The 26,522-nt window shown below is 40.1% G+C and overlaps 1 protein-coding gene across 1 annotated transcript in view; it reads left to right on the top strand.

Moving 5' to 3' along the window:
• The window catches only part of LOC120776505 (silent chromatin protein ESC1), a 46,660-nt gene extending 20,439 nt beyond the window's left edge, over positions 1–26,221 (top strand). The window contains exons 3-7 of the mRNA XM_040107199.1: positions 2,301–2,432; positions 20,058–24,668; positions 24,733–24,929; positions 25,001–25,532; positions 25,597–26,221. Coding sequence (XP_039963133.1) covers positions 2,301–2,432; positions 20,058–24,668; positions 24,733–24,929; positions 25,001–25,532; positions 25,597–25,667 — 5,543 coding nt within the window. The 3' untranslated portion in view covers positions 25,668–26,221. The remainder of the gene's footprint in view (positions 1–2,300; positions 2,433–20,057; positions 24,669–24,732; positions 24,930–25,000; positions 25,533–25,596) is intronic.
• Positions 26,222–26,522: the final 301 nt, after the last annotated feature.

The following is a 26,522-nucleotide window of genomic DNA, read 5'->3' as shown; positions in this document are numbered from 1 at the left end:
TTGGCTAATATTTTTATGGAAAATTTTAGAAAGAAAATGTGAAATTGATGAAAATAAAAACATCAGATGAAATTTAAAATGGAGTTATAGGAGTGATAGTAACCCGATTTTACACATTTATTCACTGTAGGTATATCAGGACAATATGATGTCCGAAGATATGTGGTTTCTCGTAAAGGTAGGCGGTGCCATGCCCATCGTTCAATTTTAAAACCGACTCCTATCTATCCCAATTTCGTTATAAAAAAAAGTGGAGTGGGTGGAATTATTTTCCGATTTCATCTATTTTCACCTAGCTTCTATTCCTATCATCAATTTTTACCTACCTTTTGAAAAAATTTGTAACCACATATTCCCCTAATGTGATTGCACTTCCTTTGTGAACCCATAGAAAAGAAGAACACCTGTGTTCGAACTAATAAATTAGCAAAACGCCAATACAAATTTCCACAGGCGTTTAATTTCCATTCCCGGCAGTTCCGTGGGATGTCTGATTGTATGCACTCCCAAGTGCTTGTGGCTTGATCTTCCAAACGCTGAGCAGTCAAGAAAGAACTGTTGAGTTTTTTCCACCTCGTCTTCTTCAATACAGCTTCTGCAGATTTCGTGTGACAAGATTCCTAGCCTTACGGCATAGACGATAATAGGGCAATGAATGGCCAGTTAAAAGCCCCACAACTAGGGAGAGGCTAGCCTTTCTGGGGGCAAAAAGATCACTAGATCTCTTGTGATGGATCTTGGACCAAAAGGATTTTGTGAGATCGCATGTACCAAAGGTGACCCAAGGTGCTAGATAGCAGCAGCATACAAGAAGATACAGTAGCATCGACTAGGTCCCATTATACTGATTGCGTTTCTAGGCTATCTTTCCTTGCCAGCTCATCATTTTTATAATTTCTTGCGATTCCGCTCTGGTCTGGCACCCATATCACTCTTATTACAAAGTTACTCAATGCTATTGATAGCGGGGTCAAGGAGTGTCCAACCCTGAACGCAATGTTAATGGGTTCAAGGCTAGTATCGCCTTGTAGTATCGTAGTAGTGGATGGTCACTTCTTTGAAGGAGGCCATCCGTAAAGAAGCTTACTGCCCAGCTTCTTCCGGCCTAAAACTCCCTCGCCGGTATATAGGCAGAGGAGGAGATGCCAGAGCAGGGTTTCGCGACTCCTTGATCCAAGTGATCCGGTATGAAGTCAAAGTGTGTGAGGATTTCTGTGTGTTTAGACACATGTTCTTAGTTTGACTTTCGCTGCCATACACCTTCTCATGATGCCTACGGGCACTATGTGCAAGATGGCGTTAAGTACCATGGTTAGAATGGAACTAAGGTTTTTTGCCCTTCACCACAGAAAGAGTCCATAGAACATAGTTATGGGACTTTATAAATTTTCATTAATTGTGTTTTGGGGACGTGCCAATGGCGCGATTTTGCTCATCTACAATATCAAACCCCATGAGTGCCATGGAATAAGTTTACAAAGTTCGATCAAGATATCTGAATCTCGGATGTCAAATTTATTAACAGTTATCGTACCAATTTCTTTCAATATAATATACTATATAAATGTTCAATAGGAATCTCAGGAGTGGAAGCGGTAATACAATGTATTACACAGCATATAGAATGCGCAAATATTTGTTTTTGTATTGTTGGTATAGCTGTAGTTGGATTGCGGGTTATTTGCTCGGTTATTCCAATAGTGCTTCGCGCGGAATGCTGCATTCCTTCCCTATTTGTCAGCAGTACACATATGACTTTCTCACTGACCGCGAACTTCTCTCAGCGCGCTGCAGCCCAGCCGCTGCCGTTTTCTTTACACTCCAACAGTGCGCATTCTTGTGTTGCGTGCAACATGCCTCAACACATGCCACACATGCGAGCATTAGTGAGCGGCCGTTTAGCAGAAAGCTTTGCTAACACACCTCAGCATGCACTACCAAATTTTCTATTTGCATTCGAAATGTCTTCGAACACACTTAACTCAACGATTACATAGCGACAATTGCACATACTTGGGCGTAGAAGAGTATATAGATATATTTACATATTGTATGTATGTATGTATGTTTCACACCAAATATTTATTTATGCGAATGCGTTTGGGTTTTTGTGTGCTTCTCCTTAATTGCCTCACCTGTCAAGTCGGCCTGCATCTCTGCACTCTCTTCATACAGTCGATTTTATTTAACTTTTCTTTGCTATTTGCTCTTCTAAGTAACACACACCATTATTATTATTATTTCTTTTTAACTTGTATAAGCACATGTATGCAATTTATTGTTCTTCTTCTTGTTTGCAGCGCAACTTCTGGGTGGTGACTGCGTTCTGAACGATCAGTGCACAATGAAGGTGGCCAACAGCAGCTGTTTGGATGGCGCCTGTCGTTGCGTCGAGGGTTTCCTGCAGTTCCGCAAACATACCTGCCTTGGACGTAAGTACGCTGAAATTGCTAAGCACCATACCAAATCCAACTAGCCACACTAGAATATACTCATATAGTACTTGTAATCGTGCAGTCTACACTTATACAGATTGATTATTATATTTAATTACTAAAACAATCAGTTTGGTTTTGCCTTGAAGAAAATTTAACGTTATGTTGCTTTCAAATATCAAAAATTTATCTGTTCATGTTAGAAATTTGATTTCCAATAAATAACGTATTGAAAACTGAGAAGATATCGTTATTTATGTTTCTGTGTTAATGTGGATATGAACTAGGTAACTAGCCCTCGGAACCACCTATGTGTTACTTCGTGGGAGGGACAGGACATTGAAGTCCCCTCTATTGTGCGGACGCCCAATCTGTTGAAAAAGTCTCAGACTTGTCATTATGAATGCTGAGGCTTCGCTAACAGGCTTTCCATTTATAGTGTCATTAAAGTATCGACTGTAATACTACAACCGAGTGTGGTTTTTAGTTTTTCCCTTGTATTTGAAAAGTGAGGGCAATAAAATAATACATGCTTAGTGTCTTTTATATACTCTGTACACGTCAGACAGTTCGGACTAATGTCATTGTGGAATCTGTAAAGGTAACTTCTAAAGCACCCATGTCCTCTAAGTATTTAGGCCAGATGAAAAACCAGGCCCCAATGTCGTCTGTCTATCCACGAGTGAATATCCGGTATAAGTCTGTGGATCCGGCGCCCTTCGGATGAAGAGTTTCACCGCTCCTGTCCCATTTTGGTGCTCTTATTCCTCTCCTCTGTCTTTGCCGATACTGTTTTAGGCGCTGATAGCTGATATAATCGTTTGAGTTCGTCTGCCTGGATGTCAAAGGTTGATATAGTCCGGAAAGCACTTATTACTCGAATTGCAGAAAGCCTATACACTGCAATTATTTGTTTAGTATACGCTTTTATATCCATATCCTATCCATAATAGAGCTGCATATAATATTACGGAACTCATTGCTTTTCACAGGAGAGAACCATGGCGTAGGCCATTTAAGCACTTATTACAGGACATTTAAGCACTTATTACTTAGGTCGATTAATTGTTTGGCCATTGCTACGATCAGCGTGCCTAATACTGAGACTTGGGGTACTCCACCCGACAATATACATTTTTTTTTTTTATAGTAGGGGAAAGCATCGAAAGCCGAAGTGCGGAACTTTAATCCGCTAAACCTAACCTACTCCCAACTCAGGACTCTCCACGGAACCACCGGCTAGGTATTATTTCGTGGGAGGGACAAGACATTTAAGTCTTCTCTATTGCGCGGACTGACGGACGCCTAGTCTGTTGAAAAGATCTCAGTTTGGTCATTATGAACGCTGACAGCTTTCCATTTATCAGTCGACTGACACATGAGTGTCGTCAAGTTATCGACTGTAAAACTACCACCGAGTGTGGTTTTTAGCTGTTCCCTTGTATTCGAAAATCGACGGCAATGAAATAATACATGTTCAGAGTCTTCTACATAGTCTGTACACGTCGGACAGTTCGGACTAATGTCATTGTGGAATCTGAAAAGGTAGCTTCTAAAGCATCCATGTCCACTAAGTATTTGGGTCAGATAGAAATCTAAGTCCTAATGTCGTCTGTCTATCCACGAGTGGATGTCCGGTATAAGTCGGTGGGTCCAGCGCCCTTTGGATGAGGAATTCCACCGCTCCTGCCACATTTTAGTACTCTTATTTCTCTCCTCTGTCCTTACCGATACTGTTTTAGGCGTTGATAATTGATATAAATGCTCGAGTTCATCTCCCTGGATGTCAATGGGCGGCATGCTGGCTAATACTTCAGCAGCGTCGGTTGATATAGTCCGGAAAGCACTTATTACCCGAATTGCAGAAAGCCTATGCACTGCAATTATTTGTTTTGCATAATCATGTTATGGCTTCCATGGACAGACGGACAGGCAGTCATCCGAAAATCAAATTTAAGAAAATATAAGAACTTATATCTATCTCGATTCGGTTTTGGTTTTATAAATAACGTTTGCTCAAAAAGGTAGTTCTGGCTTGAAATTGTGGATAGACCTGTCCATAGATGAAAGACTGTGCAGGCGGCACAAGAAATCGGTAGCAACCAAAATATAAGTACCAATCGTGTGAACAAATATGATGAGGCAAAACAATATTAGTTTGAAACATACGTAAGGGGTCAGTAGGATAATCCGGCCTGTTTTATTAACATTTTTTTCATGGAAATTTTTATTCTACAATAGAACTTTTTTCATGTGGAGTGTATAAACAAATTTTTTCGGAATTTTTTGATAACATCTGTCGGAGAAATAGCTGGGTGAATGAGATGCGTTTTTTTACTGGCGGACACGATTTCTCATGTGTGGATCATCTGAAACACAAAAACCCAATTTATTCTTAAAAAGTACACAAATGGTTATCGTCCCTACTAGAATCATGAAAATATGTTGATAGCTAAAAAAGTAATAAAATTTTTTTTAATTTTTCCTCATGTTTTTTTTACAAAATATTTATCATAATATTGTCAATAAATTATAAAAAATATAGGGACGATAGCCAGGCGTTTTGTGAATATTTAAAAAAAAAATAAGCAAATCGGTTGAGTAATTCGACCGGAATCATGTCCGCCAGTTTAAAAAGGTGAGTTTTGAGAAAAACGCGTTTAAAGTTTGAGGTGTGTATTCCGAGCGCTCCGAACGTCGAGCGGTGTTATTATTTGTGAGCCTTTTTCGAAACCTTCCAATGATAAAGTGGGTTTCTACATTAACCTTCATCGAGACCCTCGGGTCTGGCCAGGCATATTTTGTTTTTAAATGTTATTTAAATATATTTAGAGTGTAGCAAACGACTTGCGCTTCCAGGCAGCTTCCTAGAATTTTATTGTCTATAGAATTCAGAAAAAACAAGTAAGGAAGGGCTAAGTTCGGGTGTCACCGAACATTTTATACTCTCGCATGGTAAAGTGATAATCGAGATTTCATAATACGTCATTTACATATTTTTCAAACACCGAATTTTTGTAAAGTTTTATTCCGCTATCATCATTGGTTCCTAATGTTTATACTCGTATTATACAGAGAAGGCATCAGATGGAATTCAAAATAGCTTTATATTGGAAGAGGGCGTGGTTGTGAACCGATTACACCCATATTTCGTACATATCATCAGGGTGTTAAGAAAATATTATATACCGAATTTCATTGAAATCGGTCCAGTAGTTCCTGAGATATGGTTTGTGGTCTATAAGTGGGCGGCGCCACGCCCATTTTCAATTTTTAAAAAAAGCCTGAGTGCAGCTTCCTTCTGGCACTTCTTCCGTAAAATTTAGTGTTTCTGACGTTTTTCGTTAGTCGGTTAACGCACTTTTAGTGATTTTGAACATAACCTTTGTATGGGAGGTGGGCGTGGTTATTATCCGATTTCTTCCATTTTTGAACTGTATATGGAAATGCCTGAAGAAAACGACTCTGTAGACTTTGGTTGACATAGCTACAGTAGTTTCCGAGATATGTACAAAAAACTTAGTAGGGGGCGGGGCCACGCCCACTTTTCCAAAACAATTGCGTCCAAATATGCCCCTCCCTAATGCAATCCTTTGTGCCAAATTTCACTTTAATATCTTTATTTATGGCTTAGTTATGACACTTTATAGGTTTTCGGTTTCCGCCATTTTGTGGGCGTGGCAGTGAGCCGACTTTGCCCATCTTCGAACTTAACCTTCTTATGGAGCCAAGGAATACGTGTACCAAGTTTCATCATGATATCTCAATTTTTACTCAAGTTACAGCTTGCACGGACGGACGGACAGACGGACGGACGGACGGACAGACAGACATCCGGATTTCGATTCTACTCGTCACCCTGATCACTTTGGTATATATAACCCTATATCTGACTCTTTTAGTTTTAGGACTTACAAACAACCGTTATGTGAACAAAACTATAATACTCTCGTTAGCAACATTGTTGCGAGAGTATAAAAATTCAAGGATATCGTATCGAAAAGGACGAAAAAAGGATATTATAATATTACACCTTAGTGCAACAATGGTGCTTGGCTAGACCACATATATTTTGTATGAAAATATATGAACTTTGGTATGCTTCTATCACTTCGCACGGTTGATTCATCTGTTTTAATGTTCGTTACATGTCCAAATTGGTTAGTTTGTTTATCTAGGTCAAATACTTTAGCCGCTAGAGCGTTTAAAGGTTAAGAAAAATGTAACTTTTCTCAAAATGTTACATCTTTTGTGAACGTTATTGCTACGCCAAGCGTGAACAAGGCAGTCAATTTGATTTCAACCAAATCGAGAGGTAAGAAATTTCAAAAATGTATCTATGTTGTAGATATATGAGCGTAAATACAACACGTATTTCCATACAAATGTATGTAAACTAGCCTAGGCCAAGCCAAGCACCAATGGTCTCGACTAAGTGTATCAGACCGTTGGTCTCGACCAGGGTTAATGCTAAGGGTATGAGGGAACAGAAAATACAAAAAAAAAAATATTTTTTTGTAAAAAGATTACCCTACTGACCTCTAAAATAAGATATACATAAGTAAGAACATCCTAAAATTGCATGCATTGAATGACTCTTATGTACGAACCTACGAACCTCTTAATGGGAAAGTTTGCTTATCGCATAGCAAACGCTTAAAACTATTTCCGACATTTCTGTAACTGCTAGTATTACACTTATGTACATACATGCATATTATCTCGCCGGTGGTACGAGTGCGATCAAAAGGGGAGCTAGGAAACAAGTTGCGTGTCACACGCATGCGCCCCTCAAGAGCTAATAAAGCACGTTCACAAACGTACCGAAAAAACATGAATGCATGGTATGTATGTATGTATGTCTCGCATTAAATTTTATTTACAATAATTATTTAAATAATAGGTTAATTAGTTACCAGCTAAATTCACTGGAAATTACAAGAATTTCTGTGAAGTAAACATACACACATAAAGTGCCATTGAGTTTTAATATTGCAGTCACGATCGTTACGGCAAATATAGATAGATGAGCTAAAGTACTCTTTCTCGGCTTATATGTATATGTAACTATGTACGTTATGAATGTCTTAAGTCAACAAGTGTATGCCCTGCAACCCATCCATGACGCAGAAGTAGGTGTTAACTTTTCTATTGATGTAGATCGCGACTCAAACTGGCAATAGTACAAACATACAGAGATACTCATCTGCATAAATATGTACATACATACATACACTGACTTCCGACAGCACTTACTTGTTTACTTCGTAATGAAATATGTTATAAGTGTCACCAGAGACCTCATCACATCACTATCATTCTAATGCGATTTAATTATAAAGCAAATGGTAACTGGACTGAAAGGTGTTTGACTTGCTACATATGCATATTCATCCTACGTTGAGAAGAAGCTCTCAGCGCACGAACAGTTCCAAATAATAAATTAAAAATCCCTCTAGGAAATCTCTCTTATTTCATTTGCAACAAAAAATCCTCATTGGTATCTTCAGCGTTTTAAGGTTTATTTAGTATTGAGCTAAAAATAAAAGTACTCTTAAAAATCGTTTATTCGTGGTATTATTTGGTTTTTTTTTAAGTTTGACATGAAAATAATATTATATTCTCTCGATGCTAGCATAAAAAACCGCTAACAAAATTTGCTTGTTTACTGAATTTTGTGGCACAATTTTAACAGTTTACTAATGCTGCGCAGGTCTAATTTATTATGCTAAAAAGTGGATTGCTTATCATATAAAGGGATAATGCCTGCTGTTATACCAAAATAATTTGTTAAAAAATATTAGTCAGTTTATACCTAAAGATATATCTGTTAATAGAATATTTTTCCTACATGGTCAGTGAGCGCCTACGTGTTAGTGTACTTTCGTATCACCGCAAAAGTGTTCGTTGTAGTAGCATGTAGACTGCGGCGCCAACCAATTGCCTCAACAATCTAATCGGATTACAAATCATGAAAATTACGGTTTCTTGAATGTCAGGCGAAGGCAATATCTTGCACGTAAATCAGCAAATCTTACACCTTTATTTCAATGTTTTCGTTTCCCATTGGAAGCATCTCGGCGGAAGACGATAGTGACTACCAGGCACAATTAGAACACATTAAGGTTGTTGTGCTAAGCTTGCTCCCCAGCTGAAGTCGAGTTAGAGTTAGAGAGCAGAGAAAATAAGATAGCGAATTAACTAGTCTGCAAAAATAGTTTAACTTTTCGTTGTTATATGTAAAAATAACAAATATTTCCTGCTTGAGCTTTTGATGATAAGATGATTCCTAAATAATAACACTTTATTTACGAGTTGTAAAATTTTTTTTTCTTTGTGCCCTTATTATAATGCTACAAATATATAAATAAAATATAATTACATAATTCAAACATCTAATCCAACTCAATTTCTGAAAAGCAAAATTCATTAGTACAATCTTCTTGAGTGTCTGTTTCACTGCAAACTAGACGACGTTCTGGTGTAGCCAATATAATCCAGTCAGTCAAATCAACTAGTATGAAACACAAGCCCAATTAGTCAGCAGAATAAAATTTTTTCGTACAAGCGATTGATATTTTTTTGAGTTCATGTAATATGAGATGTTGTCATTATATAACTCTCAGACAAAATATTCAGAAAAGAAGTAAGGAAGAGCTAAGTGCAACCGAACATTTTATACTCATGCAACTTGCAGGAATCAAAGCCAGGGCAACACCTTAAGATGTAAAAAATGAACCAGAGAATCGAAATTCTGCAATTTTATATATACAAATATTATATATCGACATATTTGGCATAAGATTTTTTAGAAAAAACGAAAATCATTATACATAGTATATGGGAGTTGGAGTAGTATCGACCTGATTTTATAAAAGTATAATATTAACTTATATCATGTCACATACTTAAAAAATTTTCTGTGTTTCATTACGGTCCCTCACTTAAAATCATCAGTCATGTGGGGCAAAGTCAGCCAAATGTTCGATAATCCAGGAAATAGTTACATATATCGGGGCTAGGGCAAGTTTTCGCCCAATTGCATCTATTTTAAGCACAAAAATACCGTGTTATAAGTAAAATACTCCCTGTAATTTTTATTGAGCTAACTCAAATGTTGGACCAAGTAACCAGCATAAAATCACCTGGAAGTTCGAAAATTTTATTTAAAGGTATATGGGGGCTCAGAGAAGTATTGGCCTGATTTAAGCGATTTTTAACATACAGACATACCATTGTCAGGGAAGTACTATCCTTGAATTTCAATTATATATGTCACACATTTACCGATATTTTCGATCCAAAGTCAACTATAGGTACTGGGATCCCAATATTCGGTACCTAGCTTTTGGCTTGAACAGTTTTTGATTAATTTTTGATCATAAGATGGCATACACTAAAGGCACTATTCGTGCAAAGTTTAATCCCGTTTTATTAATTGCTTCTTGGTTTGTGTACTGGGGAGTAAAAGAATCAAGTGGATTTTAAAACTGTGCTATATGGGAAGTAGGCGTGGTAGTCTGATTTCGTTCAGTTTTACAACGTGACATAGAAATGTGAAAACAATACCACATACCAAAATTTGGCGAACTCGGTTAGTCGGCTCCCGAGATATGAGATTTCACTAAAAAGTGGGCGCTGCCACGCTTATTGTCCAATTTTCACACCGGCTCTCATAAAGCTCTTCCATATCATTCTCTTGAAAACTCGTAGCGCCTACTCATCAGATTTTGTCATCGTCCAGCAGGTTAAAACCAGAAGTGAACAATTCCATGAAAATAGTTGCAGCAACCTTTTCTCATCACTATGCCAAGGCTTAGTAGGCAGAACAGACATACCTTTCAGCTACCCTGCTTAATTATTAAGTTTTTATGCGATTGCACATAGTAAAAGACAATTGACCGTCATTTGACAACAAAAGAGACTGACCGTAAGCGCCACTATGCCATATACATACATATGGTACAAATGCTAACGTAGCACTTCTGCACCATAGAGCCCAGGTGCGGCTGCTGATTTAGCTGCAGTGCTGTCACTTGCAAAATGGAGAAAGTTTTTATCAAATTAAAAAAGAGAAATGCATAACGCCAAGAAGCTAAGTTAAATACAACTGTAGCTGTCATGTGCAGCAGCAGCAGCATGTAGTAGCTTTGAGAATAGCACATGCTCATTGTAAGGCTCAACTATCGGTAATGAAAAAATCAGCAAGCATGTGCTGGCTCATTTCCAGGAAGCGCATGTACCTTAAATAACAGTGTATAGACTGTAAGTTTCGGCGGAAGCTAAATTATCGAACCTCGAACCTGGTTCCAGTTGGCGCCAGCTGTGGTTATCACTTAGAAGCAATCGCACTTACATTTGTATATACATATATATGCACATACATTCTAATATTGGTCATTTGGCCACTGCTTGGACATGCAAACAGTCTGCAACGATTGCCTTTTCTGTGAATGTCCACATACCTTTCCACATACAAATGGAAGTATGCATGTGCTTGGAGCCCCTCCTAAAAATATATGTGTGCGCTTCCACAAAAAAAATATGTTTCCCCGTTAAGTGCGATTTCAACACCATTAACGCGCTGTCTGCGAATGCGAATCTTATAGTATTTATTTATATAAAATATTTATCAACACATACTTAAGTATGTATGTATGTGCTTCTCATGTCTGCTTGCCGTGTACCTGCTTTTCCAATCTCAATTTAGCGTGTAATTTCTTCTACGCCAATTGTTGCTGTAATCCGATGACAGTCAACGGCTCAAATGGTACCAACTTCCACTTTCTATTTGTGGCAATTACAGTTTTTGCATTTTCTCTTTATTTTCTACCGTTGTTGCGCTGCTGTCGCTGATGCTGCTGTTGCTACACTCGTGGTAACAATCGCTGTTGCCGCGTTTGAGCTTTTAATTCCCACTAATTAACTTTGTGAATGATGTGACTACTGACTGATTCATTCATTTGATTTGTTTTCGAATGAAATAGAAATTACAATTGATTGCATTTCTCGTTTTGCGGTGGATTACTTGGGAAGAAAATCTGAAATACTAAAATGTTAGAATTAGTTTCTTAAAAATATTCAAACTGTGTATGTTTTAGATGATGGTATATATACATATGTTATAGTGCTCAGATCTGAAAAATTTGTTAGGAGATTAAAGGGATATAAAAGCTAGTATACCCTTCACAAATAAAAACTTTCTATACAGGGACTTAATATTGTTCGGTTGGGTTTTACAACAGCTATACGCTATAGTCGTCCGATCTATAAAAATTTAACATATTGTATCATTGGCATGGATATTAGCTCATGTACAATTTTATGCAGATATCTTGTCAAATAAAAAAGTTTTCTATACAAGAACTAGATCCTGATCTTTTAGTTTGCATGGCATATAGTGCTATATGGCTACAGTGGTCCGATCTAAATACTTGTAATGTTAATTGGGATGTGGTATCTCAGTAATTTATTGCTGCTTTTGGCAATAAGCCATGCCAAATTAAGTGTTGCTACGTGGTCAAATAAAAAAGTTTTCCAAACAAGCATTTGATTCCTATTGTTCAGTTGGTATGACAGCTAGATGCTATATGTAGTCGTCCGATATCGGCGATTCTTACAAATGAGCAGCTTTATGAAGATAAAAATATGTGAGCCAAGAACCAAGAACCAAGGGACTGTTCAGGGGCAGATACACGGGCATAGCTAAATCGACTCAGCTCGTAAGGCTGATAGGCTGATCTCCTATATATGTATATAAAACGTTTCATCTTGTGATGGTATCTAAGAATCAGGTCCTTTGCGGTGTCGACTTGTGAGTGGAACTGCTTCTGAGCCAGATCATGTGCCATCGAACAGAACAAATAATAAGCGGACGGTGCAATAACTGCTTAATATTGCGGGTGGGATGGGACTTTCTATATAAGCGTTGTCAGGTAGGTTCTAACAGGTTTGACAACGTGATGCCGAGTGTTGTCATGCAACAGAATCCCTTTTCAAGCATCTTTTGGTATTGAGGTCATAAGGAACCTAAGTTCGTTGTTTATAAATCATTCTCAGCGTTATTAGTCTCTTTTATATATCGAGATCAATTCATCAAATATTTTATATGGTTTCCGACGCTTTCTTCTGGGTCTTACTTTTTTTTTTGCAATGGACGAAGCTTCCATAGATACTGTTACTTTGTAGTATGCAGTATGCACAATTCGCACTGCTCGTTAAAGGTACACCCCATTCGGGACCACACCTAGTCGGTATTATTTTATTATATTGGACTTGCGAAACAGTACGCGACCAACACTTCGGAAGAGTAAGCTCACATCACTCCTTCCACACCATCAGTGGGAAAACGCTGGTGGTGTTTCGTGGGAGTCCATGTGATCCCCGGTATGGACCGATCATGTTCACAGCTGCACCTAACATGGTCAGTAGACGCTGACCAGGAAGCCGCTCTTCGTGAGTTCGTCGTAGATTTTGTATTAGCCAGCACGCCCAACATACATGATGGGGGGGGAGGGGGGCGGGGGGGGTAAATCTATTTTAGATCGACTGGTCCCTGTCGCAAGTTTCATTGGTTCGGCTGGCTTTTATACCGCATCCTCCACTCCCGCCGCTTCTAGTCGGATATTGCTTAATCGCTATAACTTATTTCGCAACTAACCTTCTACTACAGGTCGTCCGGTTATGCGCGACCTGCCGACCCCAGCGATAGAGCTTAGCTGAAAAGCCTAGTCCCAAGACCAAAGAGAAATCAAGACCAACCGGTGTTATCTCTGTGTGCACATAATTGTGTAGTAGATCCTAAACTAAAGAATACATACATATGTACATATATACTTGTATGTGCACAGTACGCATAGGTACTTATATTCACTCTAGGTTTAACTACAAGAATGCAACAAATAGGTAGCAAAGTGAACTTGAACCAGTTCACCTGGATTTTTTCCAAGCTTGTCATATCGTATGAGTGTACGTACATATGTATACCGCGTGACATATTTGCACATGGAATGACTTCCAACTGTAAAGTGTGTAAATTGCTCAACGAAGCCGCAAAGAAATGGCAACGCTCAACTAAAGGTGTAGCGACACACACACACACACATCCATATGAACACGTGCAGCTGTATTTAATGGCAAACTTGACGGCAAACCCAATTGTATCGAACTAATACCCGGCAATTGAGTGCCATTGAGTGTCATTGCTGCCGGTAAATGCAGCATTGAAAATCCATGCGCGAACATGCAACACATTGTCGCTCCAAAGACCACATTGCTGCACGCACGCATGTGGCAACAAGTTGTTGCATTTATTGCCATGCTCTTGTGCATGCAATGCCCGACGACGCCACACCAACTTAGGAAATGTATGCTATGCCACTTGCCACTGCCACAGCTAGCCGCCACAAATGCATAGATACTGTTTGTGAATTGTCGTCGATCTGCAATAACAGCCAGCCATATTACTGCTACTGCCATGCATGTTGTTGTTGTGGTTTTTGTTGCTTTGACAGTTGATGCTGTCGGCTTTTACAGTTGTTATCACCACTGTCCTCATTCGGCCGCATCTGCGTTTGCCGATCAGCTGTGTGCCGTCGCTCAGCGGCATTGCGTGTGAATTACTTACTGCCGGTCTTTTCCGGCCGCCTAATGTGGCGGTGCCACTCATACCCACGAAAATTGTGAGCAATAAATAATTTGTGAATGCCAGTTGTTGTCTTTCAATTTAGCTCGTTTTGCTTTGTTGTAGTTATTATGCTGTTTCTTTGATCTCTCGCCTTTTTTTAAGAATTCTCACATTTCGGTTAACAGTGATCTCGCATGCGCACGCGACCGGAAAACGAAATTGAATCTGTGTCAAAAGTAGCGCGTGCGTGAGTGCGTGCAACGGCGCAGTTATGTTCAAATGCATGCGTTCATTGCGGTACGTGTGAGCTTTTAAGCGGTTCTGTACCTAAGCACCCTCTAGGTGCAAAGCTGATGTGATGCTTGTGCGTTTGGAACGATACCAATGCCAAGTGTATTATTACATGATATTGATCTACGGACACAATCAATTGAAGAATGCATTTGCTAGCTCAGAGCAGGTTTTCTGTGTTGTCGGACTACTATAAAACCGTGTTGTGGGAAGAGTTAGATTAATTTTTCATCGAAGTCATATAGAAGTATGGGTCTAAAAATAGGTAAAGGGAAGCTAGCTGACTAGGGTTCTGTAGGTATGTTAGGAGGTGGTTAGTAGCAAGCCGAAATTTTTTGGAAGCGAAGCTTGTGTTGGGTATGGCGATATCTAGTCCGGTTACCTGAAGAAAAGAAACAACATCAATATATTAACGCATAAATATGCGTTGGTAGTTAGGATGCTCTTAAGTCTATCGAATTGAATTTTGCTGCAGGATGGACGAGAAATTCTTATTCTTTGTTGGCGTAGACACCGCTTACGCGGTTATAGCCGAGTTTACAGCAGGGCGAGGATGGATTCTTGTGTAAAAGTTCACGCAAGTGAGGCAAGTTCTCTGAGCGACATTCACTTGGGAGTGGCCAGAAACGATTCTTTAACATATTAGACCAACTTCCTCTGGATAGCAAAAAAACATCCGTTTGTAGGCGAGCTAAAGTGAGATGGCGAAACATTCCTTCCCAGGATTATGTGCAGTTCTTGTGACCAGCTATGTAAAAAAACACCCTCAATGAAAAAAGATAACAGCCTCGGATGATGGACTTGAAAATAGTAGCATTCAAAAAGAGTGACTTAAACCGAGATTATGCAACAATCACTCTATCTTAGCCATCATAACTCTGTTTCCAACATTCATCTCAACTTTTTCCTACAGGTATATTTAATGTGCCCCTGGACAAATGCTCACCTCCATATTCGACGGTCACTTGCTTGACTGCTGCACAGTGCACTCGTGCAGTTGGACAAATGTAGCAATGAAAATTGTTGCAACATACTTTCGTGCATTTCCCGCAATCACAATCATAATCGCGAACGCAATAAAAGCGGTAATGGCAATGGTAATCAGTATTGCATTTGCTGAGTGTGTACATATAATTAGAGCCAGGTTTGTGAGTGCGCAAATGGATGTGCCAACATATGTGTGAGTAACTTATCCATAACTTGTAAGATTAACTGGCAAAGCAGTGGCCGAGAGGAGAACATTTGTGTTCCATTATTTGACACAAGAAAATGGCGAATAACTCTGCTGACAGTTGATTACAGTGCTATCATTTCTGGTACTAACCACATTCCGAAGATAAAGAGTTGTAAACACGACCGCTATTGATGGAAGCAATTTTGAATGTGTTCACTTAAAGATAGATGTCTTCCATTCGCTATTTCTCTGTTCCTAAACTTTCAGTGGTGTTCCCTTGGTAAAAATTTTGTTTGTGGCAGCAACAACAAAGTTAGCGAATTGATTTCGGTAAAGAGAGTTTGTGGATACTAAGTTTTCTTCAATGCCATAAGGTTTTGATTTGTAAAGCTTGGACTTGGGGATTAATAATTTTTTTTTTAATTAAAAAAAACAAAAACAATAATTCTTCTGCCAAAGAGAGAAGCGCAACGGCGGGACATGTTAGCGCTAAGTTATCCTGGAAGTGCTGACAGTTGGTTTGAACAACTAGTAATGTTTTTCCGATTCATGTTATACTATACTTCCATATAGATATATCTTCTTGGCGGTTGACTGGGCTTCTACTTGCATTTAAAACAATTACGGCGCCTTGTGAAGACTATTACTTCGGTTAGGTTATGTTAGATGGTTGATCCTTCTGCATGACTATTATATACACTCCATTGTAAACCCAGAAGAAAAACTACTGTAGTTAGATATCAGCAGTCGGCAAAAACGCCTTGAACCTTTCAAAAACCTGCGTAGGTGTTTTATTTCAATTTCAGCTATTTCACCTGGATATCGACAGATTCGATTAGGAAGTGTTGAGTTGATTCTATCTCATCCTCTTCCAAACAGCAAATGTAGTTGACACCCGGTAAGATATTTAATCTTCCTGCATGAATCCCGATCAGACAGTGTCCAGTTAAACTCCTATAACCATTGAAAGGTTGCCCTTACTGAGAGCGAAGAGACTTTTTGCGATTTACCTTTGGCCAGAAGGTCTTTGCGACTGCACAGCTGCTGGTAGTTAACCAACTCTTGCAGATTTGGTTTGAGGGCCAACAGTATAGCGGTGAACCACAAAATGCTAACAGAGCTCATAACCGTTTCCATTCCATAGTTATTGAGACTGAAGTGCATGTGTTAGCAAGTTCATCACTTTTATAGTTTTCTGTAATAACGCTGTGATCAGGCACTCCAACCAGTCTAATCATAAAATAACTCTATGCTAGAATTTAGTTTGGAATAAAATAATCTTAACAGATAGAGCAGGGACAGTTGACAAGAACTACGCCTAGAGCTCACTTCTAAACACTTGTGGATAGTGCTTATGTACATGCATAAATCCATTTATAGGTTCCCTCCTTTTTTTTTAAAGAAAATTAAAATTTAATGGTATGTTTATTATCTTTCGAATGTTAGTCATTGCTACATCTCAGATGGTCCCTCTGTTGAGTCCAGTTTTTGATAACTCGTTCGAGTATTCCGAATCTGAATCGAAGCGGGATTGTCCGCTAAAGCTTTAAGTTTTCCATACCCTCCCAGGAAAAAGTCTAACGGTGTGATAGTATACGATCAGGGCTAATGGACCCAAACCGTGCAATTATCTGCTCATCGAAGTGTTCTCACTATAAATCCATTGATTGATTTGATGTGTGGGATGTGGAACCGTCTTGTTGAAACCAAATATCGTCGAGATCCCGAGCTTCAATTTCAAGGTCGCCATTGACGGTTACGTTCTCATCGGAATCTTTTTTGTAGAAATATATACCAGCCCACAAACCATACCAAACCATTTCTGGATAAAATGGCAACTCCTGAATTTGTTAAGGTTGCTCTTTATCCCAAATGCGGCAATTTTGCTTGTTTACATACCCATTGAGCCCGAAATTGCTCTCATAGCTGAATAAAATTTGGCTCGAAAACCTCGAGTTTATTTGGAACTTTTCAAGAGCCCATAGAGCGAAGTTTGGGAAGGTCGAGGGGGTGCTGTCATTTAAGTATTATTTACTCTGAACTATTTCATTTGACGAGAAATCTTCACGAAATTTGGCATGAATTATTGCCCAAGCGCTAGAGCATTTGAAGACAAATTTGAGATCGGACCACTATATCACATATGTAGCTGTCATACAAACTGAACGATCAAAATCAAGCTCTTGTAAGGAAACTTATTTTTTTGTAAAGAGTTTTTAGCTTCTGTAACAAAGTTAATGTTTTTTTTTGTTTAATCTCTTGAAAAATAAAGAAAAAAGCAACCACTTTTCTCCTCAATCCCCATTAAGTCATAGTTCATGTTGAATAGTTTGCCAATAAGAAATGGCGCTAAAGACATCGATAATCTGCCGTACACCATTCGATGCCTCATACGAGCAACAAGTGATCAGACACGCAGCCAACGGCTGGGACGTGCCAATGATGCACGTCTGCGTCGTGGCTTCGTTTAGTTGCCGACGCGTCGTTGACGCTGTAAGGTTCGTTGACGTAAACAGCCACAGATTGGCAGCAGGCGACTAAGCAACAGTACAGTCGCAAAAACAACAAAAGCAAAATAAAGCCACTGAAATAAAAGTGTGACGGGCGCTTCAACATTTCCCATTCGCCATTCGCCACTCAACCGCGAACTGTCAGCCGAACAGTCAGTTTGCCCTAGTACCCGGCTTTGCTCTTGAAACGCTTTTGTCGCCGCGTCTCAGCTATGTGATTGTAGCTGTTGTTGCAGCTGCCAGCGGTTGTCGTCGTCTCGCCACAATTGAACTTGCCACAATGAACCAATAACATTAACCACAACAATAATAATATTAATAAAAATCAGCAATGAAACTTAAAAAACCGATTGAAGCATAGAATACAGCAACAAGAGGAAATTTATTGAACGCTGCACTTGAGCTGCCGGTGAAAACAGGTTGTTTCGGTTGACTGTCGGAGCTGTTGGAGCGGTTAGCTGTACGGGCGCAAAGTGGGTCACCACAATGACGTACATATTCCATATACATACATATAAATGTAAAAGAATATATGCTTGTACTGGTATATATGGCGACTTGCCACATATGGCGCGCTGTATGTTTTTTCTTCGCTTTTTGTATTGCTGTTACGGTGTGCTGCAATGCAGCATTCCGAGATGCCTCATTGTTGCATTCACGCAACATCCATAAGCAACCACATTTCCAACCACAAATACCAACAATATCTATGTATGTGTAATGCAATTTTGTGTTAGTAAACACATTGGAGCAATTGCTGTGCAGGTGCAACCCGCTTTTGTAGGTTTCAAATTCTTTTGCAACAAAAAAGAGAAAAAAACTTACAAGCTAATTTTTGATTTCCCTAATCTTTATGTACTCAGCATCGATACGAGTTTACTCTCTGGCCATATTGGCTAATACCAGGTATTATTTTATAAAGTACCTGGCATTTGGAAATAAATTAGAGACTATGTTGGCGGAAATCTATCTATCATCATTTGGGTATGCTCATGAGGCGTTCTTATCTATTTCCAATGTTATATAGTTAAGTTTGTTGGCCCTAATTCGCAAGGTGGAGACATTTTCTGACTCATTTTGTAAAGGATGATCTATTTCGCGATGACTCGTTCGAGCATTTCGACTGGTAACTGCGAATGTGACGCTTACTGTTTTGCTCCAAGATCTGGTTCGAAAAGGGATTATCCGCCGGCCCATATACCACACCAAATCGTTCTTTTACTGGATAAAATGGCAGCTCACTCTCTTCACTTTACGTTGCTCTTCGTCTCAAATGCAGCAATTTTGCTCAATCCATTGAGCGGGAAATGGGTCTCAACGCTTAACAAAATTTTTTTCGAAATCGTCGGATCTTCTTTGGACTTTTCAAGAGCCCATAGAGCGAACCGATGTTACTAGGGAAGAGTAAGCGGCTTCAGTTCCTGCACTAGCTTTATATTCTATGCTTTCAATTTAAGATCTCGACGTAAAATGCGCCATGTCATTCTGTTTTACCACTTTCGTTATGAAATGCCAAAGAACCTCCGCACTGGGATCGCTTGTTAGTACAAAGGAAAAAGAAGAAATTTGTTTGATTGTTTGTTTTCTTGTTTCTTTGAACAGCACGCTCTTCCGCTACGTTACCTCATTCTTTCGAAAGTATTCTAGCCCTCTGCTTACAGTATAGAAAAGTTAGAGGAACACCTTAGAACCTGCATAGATCGTACAACAAAATTTCTCTGAGGTAGAGTGAATAATACCTAAAGGAACAGAGTTTTAGGAAAGTGGATATAAAATAATAGCGTAGGCAATATTTACCCCTACGCGCGGGTGATGATGAAGAAATCATAACCTTTTTGAATATCCAGCTCCCAGATCGCTAAACCTTATACGACTTTCAATTCCAACAGGCCGTACTTTACTTCAGGGCATTTTCCACAGTGAATTTTATCAAATCACGCACTATTTATACTCACAACCACATTCACCTTAACCAGAACCATTTTCAGATAATATGGATTTTTACATTACTTTACTTCCAGCGGCTCTGCCTGGTTCCGTATGCTACAGTCATGCCCATTGTCAGATGTTTGACTCACGTTCCCATTGTGATTTCCTCATACCAAATCTTTTCGGTCGTTGCCAGTGCACTTCGCCTGCCAAACTTGTAGGTGGATTTTGTGTGGAGGGAAATGTTTTAGTGCCCACCGAAGCTGTAGCACCTGTGCCAGCACCAACTAGCACCACGACTACCACAACAACAACTTCCACAACGACAACCACAGCTGCACCAGTAACCACAACAACGGCGGCCCTTGCGGCAGAACCAGTGCGCTATGATAGTGTTGAGGAACAATCGACTTTCGATGACATAGCCGAATCTCCAGCTAATTCTGATGCCGATATGGATTCGCCAACAACTACAGCACAACAGTTATTAACACCTGCTGCAGCTGATGAACAATCACATGCAGTAGCAGCTGATGAAATATTACCACAAGAAACTACACCAGTCGCAGATGATTATCCCTACAAGATCGATGATGAGTATGATGGGGACGATGTAGAAAATCAGCAACAAGTTGATGTCAACGGACAACAGCAACAACTGGAGGGAGAGCAGGTGGAGCAACTACCAGTGAATGACGTGCATACAGTAGAAGAAGAACATAAGGAAGAAAACTTAGAGCAGCCAGATCACGTGGCCGAGGATCATAAGCAAGCTGTTGAAGAGCCAGTTAAGGAAACTGCGCAAGCCGTACAACAAGAGCAACTGGATCGTGTAACGGAATCGCATATAGAAGCAGATTTTGTGGAAACAGAGCCAATAGATGAAGCTGAACACATAGCGGAGCAAGAACTGCTGGATCATGTAGCAGAGGACCATAAAGAGTTTGAAGCAGCATCGCCAGTTAAAGTAGAGCAGTCTGTTGAAGAACAAGATCAGCTAGAAAATGAAGATCATAAGAAATCCAATCATATGGAAATTGAGCCAATAAAAGAAGTTTCAACCTTGGAAAAAGATGAACAGCTGAACCACGCACTAGAAGATCACAAACAATCAGATTTGGCAGAAGAAGAGAAAAGTAAAGAAGATTCAAATGTAGAACAACAATCAATGCCAGCAGCAGATGATGCTAATGTTGCTGAAGAACCATCTGTTGCCGAAACATCCCTTGACAATGTGGATATAGTTGCTCACCCTTCAAACGAACATGAATTGGAAAAGGAACTTGTGCGAGACGAGCAACCTATAAAAGCAGAGCAGATTGTTGAAGAGCAAACCGAAAGTGGAGCTGAGCAAATTGTAGAAGACAAAATACCGAATAACGAAGCACCACAATTGTTCGACGAATATGAATATGGTGCAGAGCAGCATACAACTCCAGCACAAGAAGAAATCAATAGCGATTCGGAACAGAATATAAAGAAGGAGCAACCAAGCTTCGATACAATACCTGTAGCGCAAGACTATGAAATGGAACACGTTACTGTAGGAGCAACACAATTCGATGCAACGGAACACGTTGCCGAAGAGGAAGTGGTTGACAATATTCCACAGGACCCTCAAATCATTGAAGCACCTAATGTTGCTGAAGTGGAATCTTTACCAGACGATGGAAAAGAAAATCTTCGTCAGGAACTTGAAAATAATGACTCATCTAATGCTGCTCAAGCGGAACACCTTGTTGAGAAAGTGCCAGAAAACATACCACAAGATCAACACAATATTGAAGCGGCTAATTTAATGGAAACGGAACATGTTGCTGAGGAACAATCGCAAAACCTTCCAGAAGAACTTCAACATAATAAAGCAACTAATGACGCAGAAAATCAATATGAACAAACCGCTAACGAAAATGAACAAAATATCGAACCAAACCCAGTACCACAAGTCCAAGAGGAAAGTTCATCTTCCGCTGGAACACAACCACAGCACAGTGAGCAAAATCAATATTATGCTGATGAGTTGTCAGCGGCCACAATTTTGCCTCATGACGCCACCGATGCGCCAAATTCAATGTCATCGGAACAACAATATGTTGACTTTCACCCCGAAATGGAGATGTACGAAGATGTGGAGCACGAAGAAGAGAATGCAGCAGACATTGCCGATGATACGATGAAATTTGATTATGAAACAGCACAAGATGAATTCAATAGCGAAAATACTGAAGCAAGCAATGCAGATGAAGCATTCGCCGTAACTGATTCTCCTAATTGGGCTCAAGAATCCGAGAATGCGCCAGTTGTTTCTGCCATGACATCGGAATTCGAAGTGCAGCCTCAAGCACCATCGTTTGCTGAGCATGAAAACCAGAAAGAAGCGCAGTCGGAATTCAGCCAACAGCATTTGGAAGAAAACAAAGTTGGCGAAGCACATGAAACTGAAAGTGAAGCGCAACTTGCACAGCCACAGCCGCCACGGGCAGATGACAGTACTTCAGCGATAGAAGCAGAGCAAACCGAAAATGTGGAAAATGAAAGTTTTACTGCTGTTAATGACTTAAACGCAAGCAATGTAGACTTCGAGCCGGCACTTACAGAACAAGAGCACAACAACAATGCGCAGATTACCACCAATGTTGATGAGCCGGAGGAGGTATCAGCCGCAATAACGGAGCGAATCGCACCAGAAATGCAGGCGGAGAACATTCTTCAACCTGAGGATCAACAAGCTGAACCAAGCAACGATGAGGAAATTGTAAACGAACCACAAATGCCAGCACTCGATTTTGTTGTAGAAGAAAATTTAGATGAGCAAACTAACAAGAACCAGGAAGATAATTTACCAGCACACCACGAACAGCATAATGAAGATGCTTTCGGAACAACTGGAGCTGTAACTGAGGAAGTTAATTTAGTAGACAATGATGGAGCTGCTAGTGAGTTAGTTCAACAAGTTGCGGGACTTACACATGATCATAATGATAACAAGCTTACCCCTGACACTGTAGAAATAACGAGTGCACCGAATGCCGCTGAAGAGACAATTGTACAAAAAGAAAATGAGGCTAGTACTGATAATCAAACTGATAAGCATATTGTAGAAGAAGCTGCAATTGTTGACGAATCTCTAGCAACGACCCAATCGCCGCTGGTCCAAGAAAATGACGTTGAAGCTGAAGAACATAATGAGATTATCCCGTCCGCTGAAATCAACAAAGATAACATAGAGGCTGAAAGCGAAACTCACACGGTGAGGAACGTTTTGGAAGATGGAAATGAGTTAGGAATAAATAAGGGTGATGATATGAAGCCAGCTGAGCAGGATTTCAAGAATACAGCAGCAGAAATGGGACCGATCCCTGAGGCAATCTTAGAAACTGATAATGAACACGATCATTTAAGAGTTGTGGAAAGTGGAGACGTGGTTGAACAAACACAAGAAGCAGAACAAACCACGTCAGAGAGTACAGTAACGGCAGTGCATGAAAACGCCATTGACGACAACAAGGCTGTTGAAAATCCAGGCAAGCTTGAGCAAATTCCAAATGTTGAAGAAACTATTCCACTGGAACCACTCAGCCAAACTTCCTTTGAACATATCAATCCTATAGAAGCAGACAATTCTATTGGTTCGAATGAAGAAACCGCAAATCTATCAGAAACATCTTTAGAATTAGCGCTTAATGAAAATTCTGAAAAGGACGCCGCCACTTTGTTACCCGAGTTAGACTATGCGCCGGTTGAAAGCTACGAAATGCTTAATAACGCACAAAACGAGCATACCGGCGAAATGCTGGGCCATATTGATGACCAGACAGAGACGAATTTCATTGACTTTAATGATCATGACGCGTCGCTTCCACAATCGTTGACACACACCGACGTTTATAATGAATCATTTGAGGAACACGAATCGATTGCCGATATACTTAGCGATCTTATGTCTGAGGACGTAACTACAGCGACTCCATTAGAAGCCGTCACAGAGGTAGAAGGCGTCATATCACAGGAAGATTCTCACGGTAATGAAAAAGAAGGTATCAACGCACAGCCAGACGAGACTGTGGTACCTGCATCGGACGTAATTTCAGCTGACACCAATATTGTTGAAGAAAACCTAGCAATGCCACCACAGATCGAAACCACAGAGACGCATGAGACCCATGGCGACAAATTAACCTTCTACCCCGACACCCAAGACTTGAGTGTACAGGCAAGCAATGATATAGAAGCGTCACAACAATCACAATCCGCTACACATTTCACTGAGCTGAATGCTGACAGCAACACCAAAGCAGAAAATCTTGAGGAAACTGACCACACATTATCACCTGAAGAGATGCCCTTTGATTTAACATCCATTGACGATATACATCCGCAAGAATTAGAATCGGACAGTTTAATATTGGAGACTACTACTGCCGCAAATGCAGTTTACAACGTGGAAGAAGAAGCCTCAGGCGACGGCGCACAAGAAATCCCCAATGAGGAAGCGACCGCAACACCTGGTGATATCGTCGAAATTACCACACAGACTATGTTGGGCTTGGCTAGTCGTGTAACGCTAATGGAACCAGCGGCACCGATAGTTACAACACTTAAACCACTGATGACCGAAGTAACGCCAGAGAGCGAGGCAACACCCGAGCCAGTAAAAGAACTACCAGGCACAGAGAGCATCTTGAGCGTCAAACCAAATACAGGTGAGTGAGGTTAAGTGATATTTAGATTGGGGCTTCAAAACGAATAGTTTCTTTTTCTACACAGAAATTCGTAAACGTGTTGAATTGGGTACGGAAGCCGTTTCACTAGGTCTGACTTGCATGAATGACAGGCAATGTCAACTGGCTGACCCTAATACAGTTTGTAACACGCGTGGCGTATGTGACTGCGCATTGTCCGACACAGCAGCGGAATCGCAATGCGGTGCTCAGCGTACAGGTTGTGCCCCTGGAACATTCCAGGTAACTAATTAAAAAGGAAACCTTTTAGAGTAACAAATCTAATAATGTCTTTATTCTTTTCAATTGCGCAGTGCCGTTCCAGCGGCGTGTGTATCTCCTGGTTCTTTGTGTGCGACGGCCGTCCAGACTGCAATGACGACTCGGATGAGGAGTGCACATTTAACGCGCGTTTAAATCAAACCTGTCCACAGGAGGCGTTCCAATGTGAGCGTAGTGGCCGTTGTATTTCGCGTGCCGCGAGATGCGATGGACGGAAGCAGTGCCCGCATGGTGAGGACGAGTTGGGTTGTAATGCTGTGAAAGCGGGCACATGTCCGCCACATACCTTCCGTTGCAAGAGTGGCGAATGTCTGCCTGAATATGAGTACTGTAATGCGATTATCTCCTGCCGGGATGGCAGCGATGAGCCGCCACACTTATGTGGCTCCCGTTCGATGCCGACTTTCTTCCTGCGTCTGCTGAATGCCGGTGGCCTGCTCGAGAACGAGGATGCCTATTGTCCGCATCGTTGTAGCAATGGTCGCTGTCGCTCGACGGCAATCGTTTGCTCGGGTCGTGACGGTTGTGGTGATGGCACCGATGAACAGACCTGTTCCGTTTGTAGTAAGTTTGTTTTTAGTTTAATAATTTCATTGAAAATACTAAAATATTTGTGTACACTTTTCAGGATGTCCGGCGCCAAATAGCAACAGTTTACCTAACTATCTCGCCAGACATCGTCCAATGCCATTGTGGTAGGTGAGCGCCACCTAAGACATGCCCACGCCTGCTACTCCAGCTCGTTTGTGGGCAATGTGACAAAGTTTTGAGCGACAGTTCTTTCCACTTACCGTGCTGAGCAGCATGGAGCTTTGGCACAAACTTTACCGTCGCTGTAACCACTCGCGCGTACATCCATTTGAAACGCGTTTTCGATTCTCCATGCGCCTAAAAGTAGTTAATAAGTTTATTTATTCTATGCATAAAACTATGTCTTATCATTACAACTAAATACTTCGAAGCAATTGCCGCCTTGCTGGCGAGGGACAACGATTATGAAGTGGCAAGCCATAGATTTGCTTGTGAAAGTGCAAAATTTTGTTTTCATAAATGAAATGCAAATGTTCATGCGCATGCGTGCAAATTCTTTGACCCAGTGATGTTGGCAATTGCTCTCACACCCAAATACTACCACAAAAATTAACCATTCACGACACTTTTATTTATTTACAACTATTTATTCTCATTTTTAATTTAATTTTTTCATTTCCTGCATAAATTTTAGTTAGTAGCATTAAGTTAAATGATGACAAAGCAGTTCGAAAGTAATAAAAAAATTTTAAATAATTTCCTTAATGTTAATAACAAGAAAAGAAAAGGAATTTATAGAAAAACATCTTTAAAAACAGACGAACTATTATTAAGGTAGCTCTTTTCACCGACATGACTTGTTTTTAGATACTAGCGATTGCCATTGTCTAAAATTAGCACAAACCAATTAACGGTTAATGAAATATTTTTTAATCACAGCACTATCGTTTCTTTTCTAACATGCTTAATGCGTTCTCCCATTCAAAGTACGCCAGATTCTGTAGAATTGCGAATCTCTTATCA

Source organism: Bactrocera tryoni, chromosome 5 (genome assembly GCF_016617805.1).
Source record: "Bactrocera tryoni isolate S06 chromosome 5, CSIRO_BtryS06_freeze2, whole genome shotgun sequence".
Classification (NCBI taxonomy): Eukaryota; Metazoa; Arthropoda; class Insecta; order Diptera; family Tephritidae; genus Bactrocera; species Bactrocera tryoni.
Note: the sequence above shows the minus strand (reverse complement) of the source record. Positions and strands in the feature narration are given on the sequence as shown.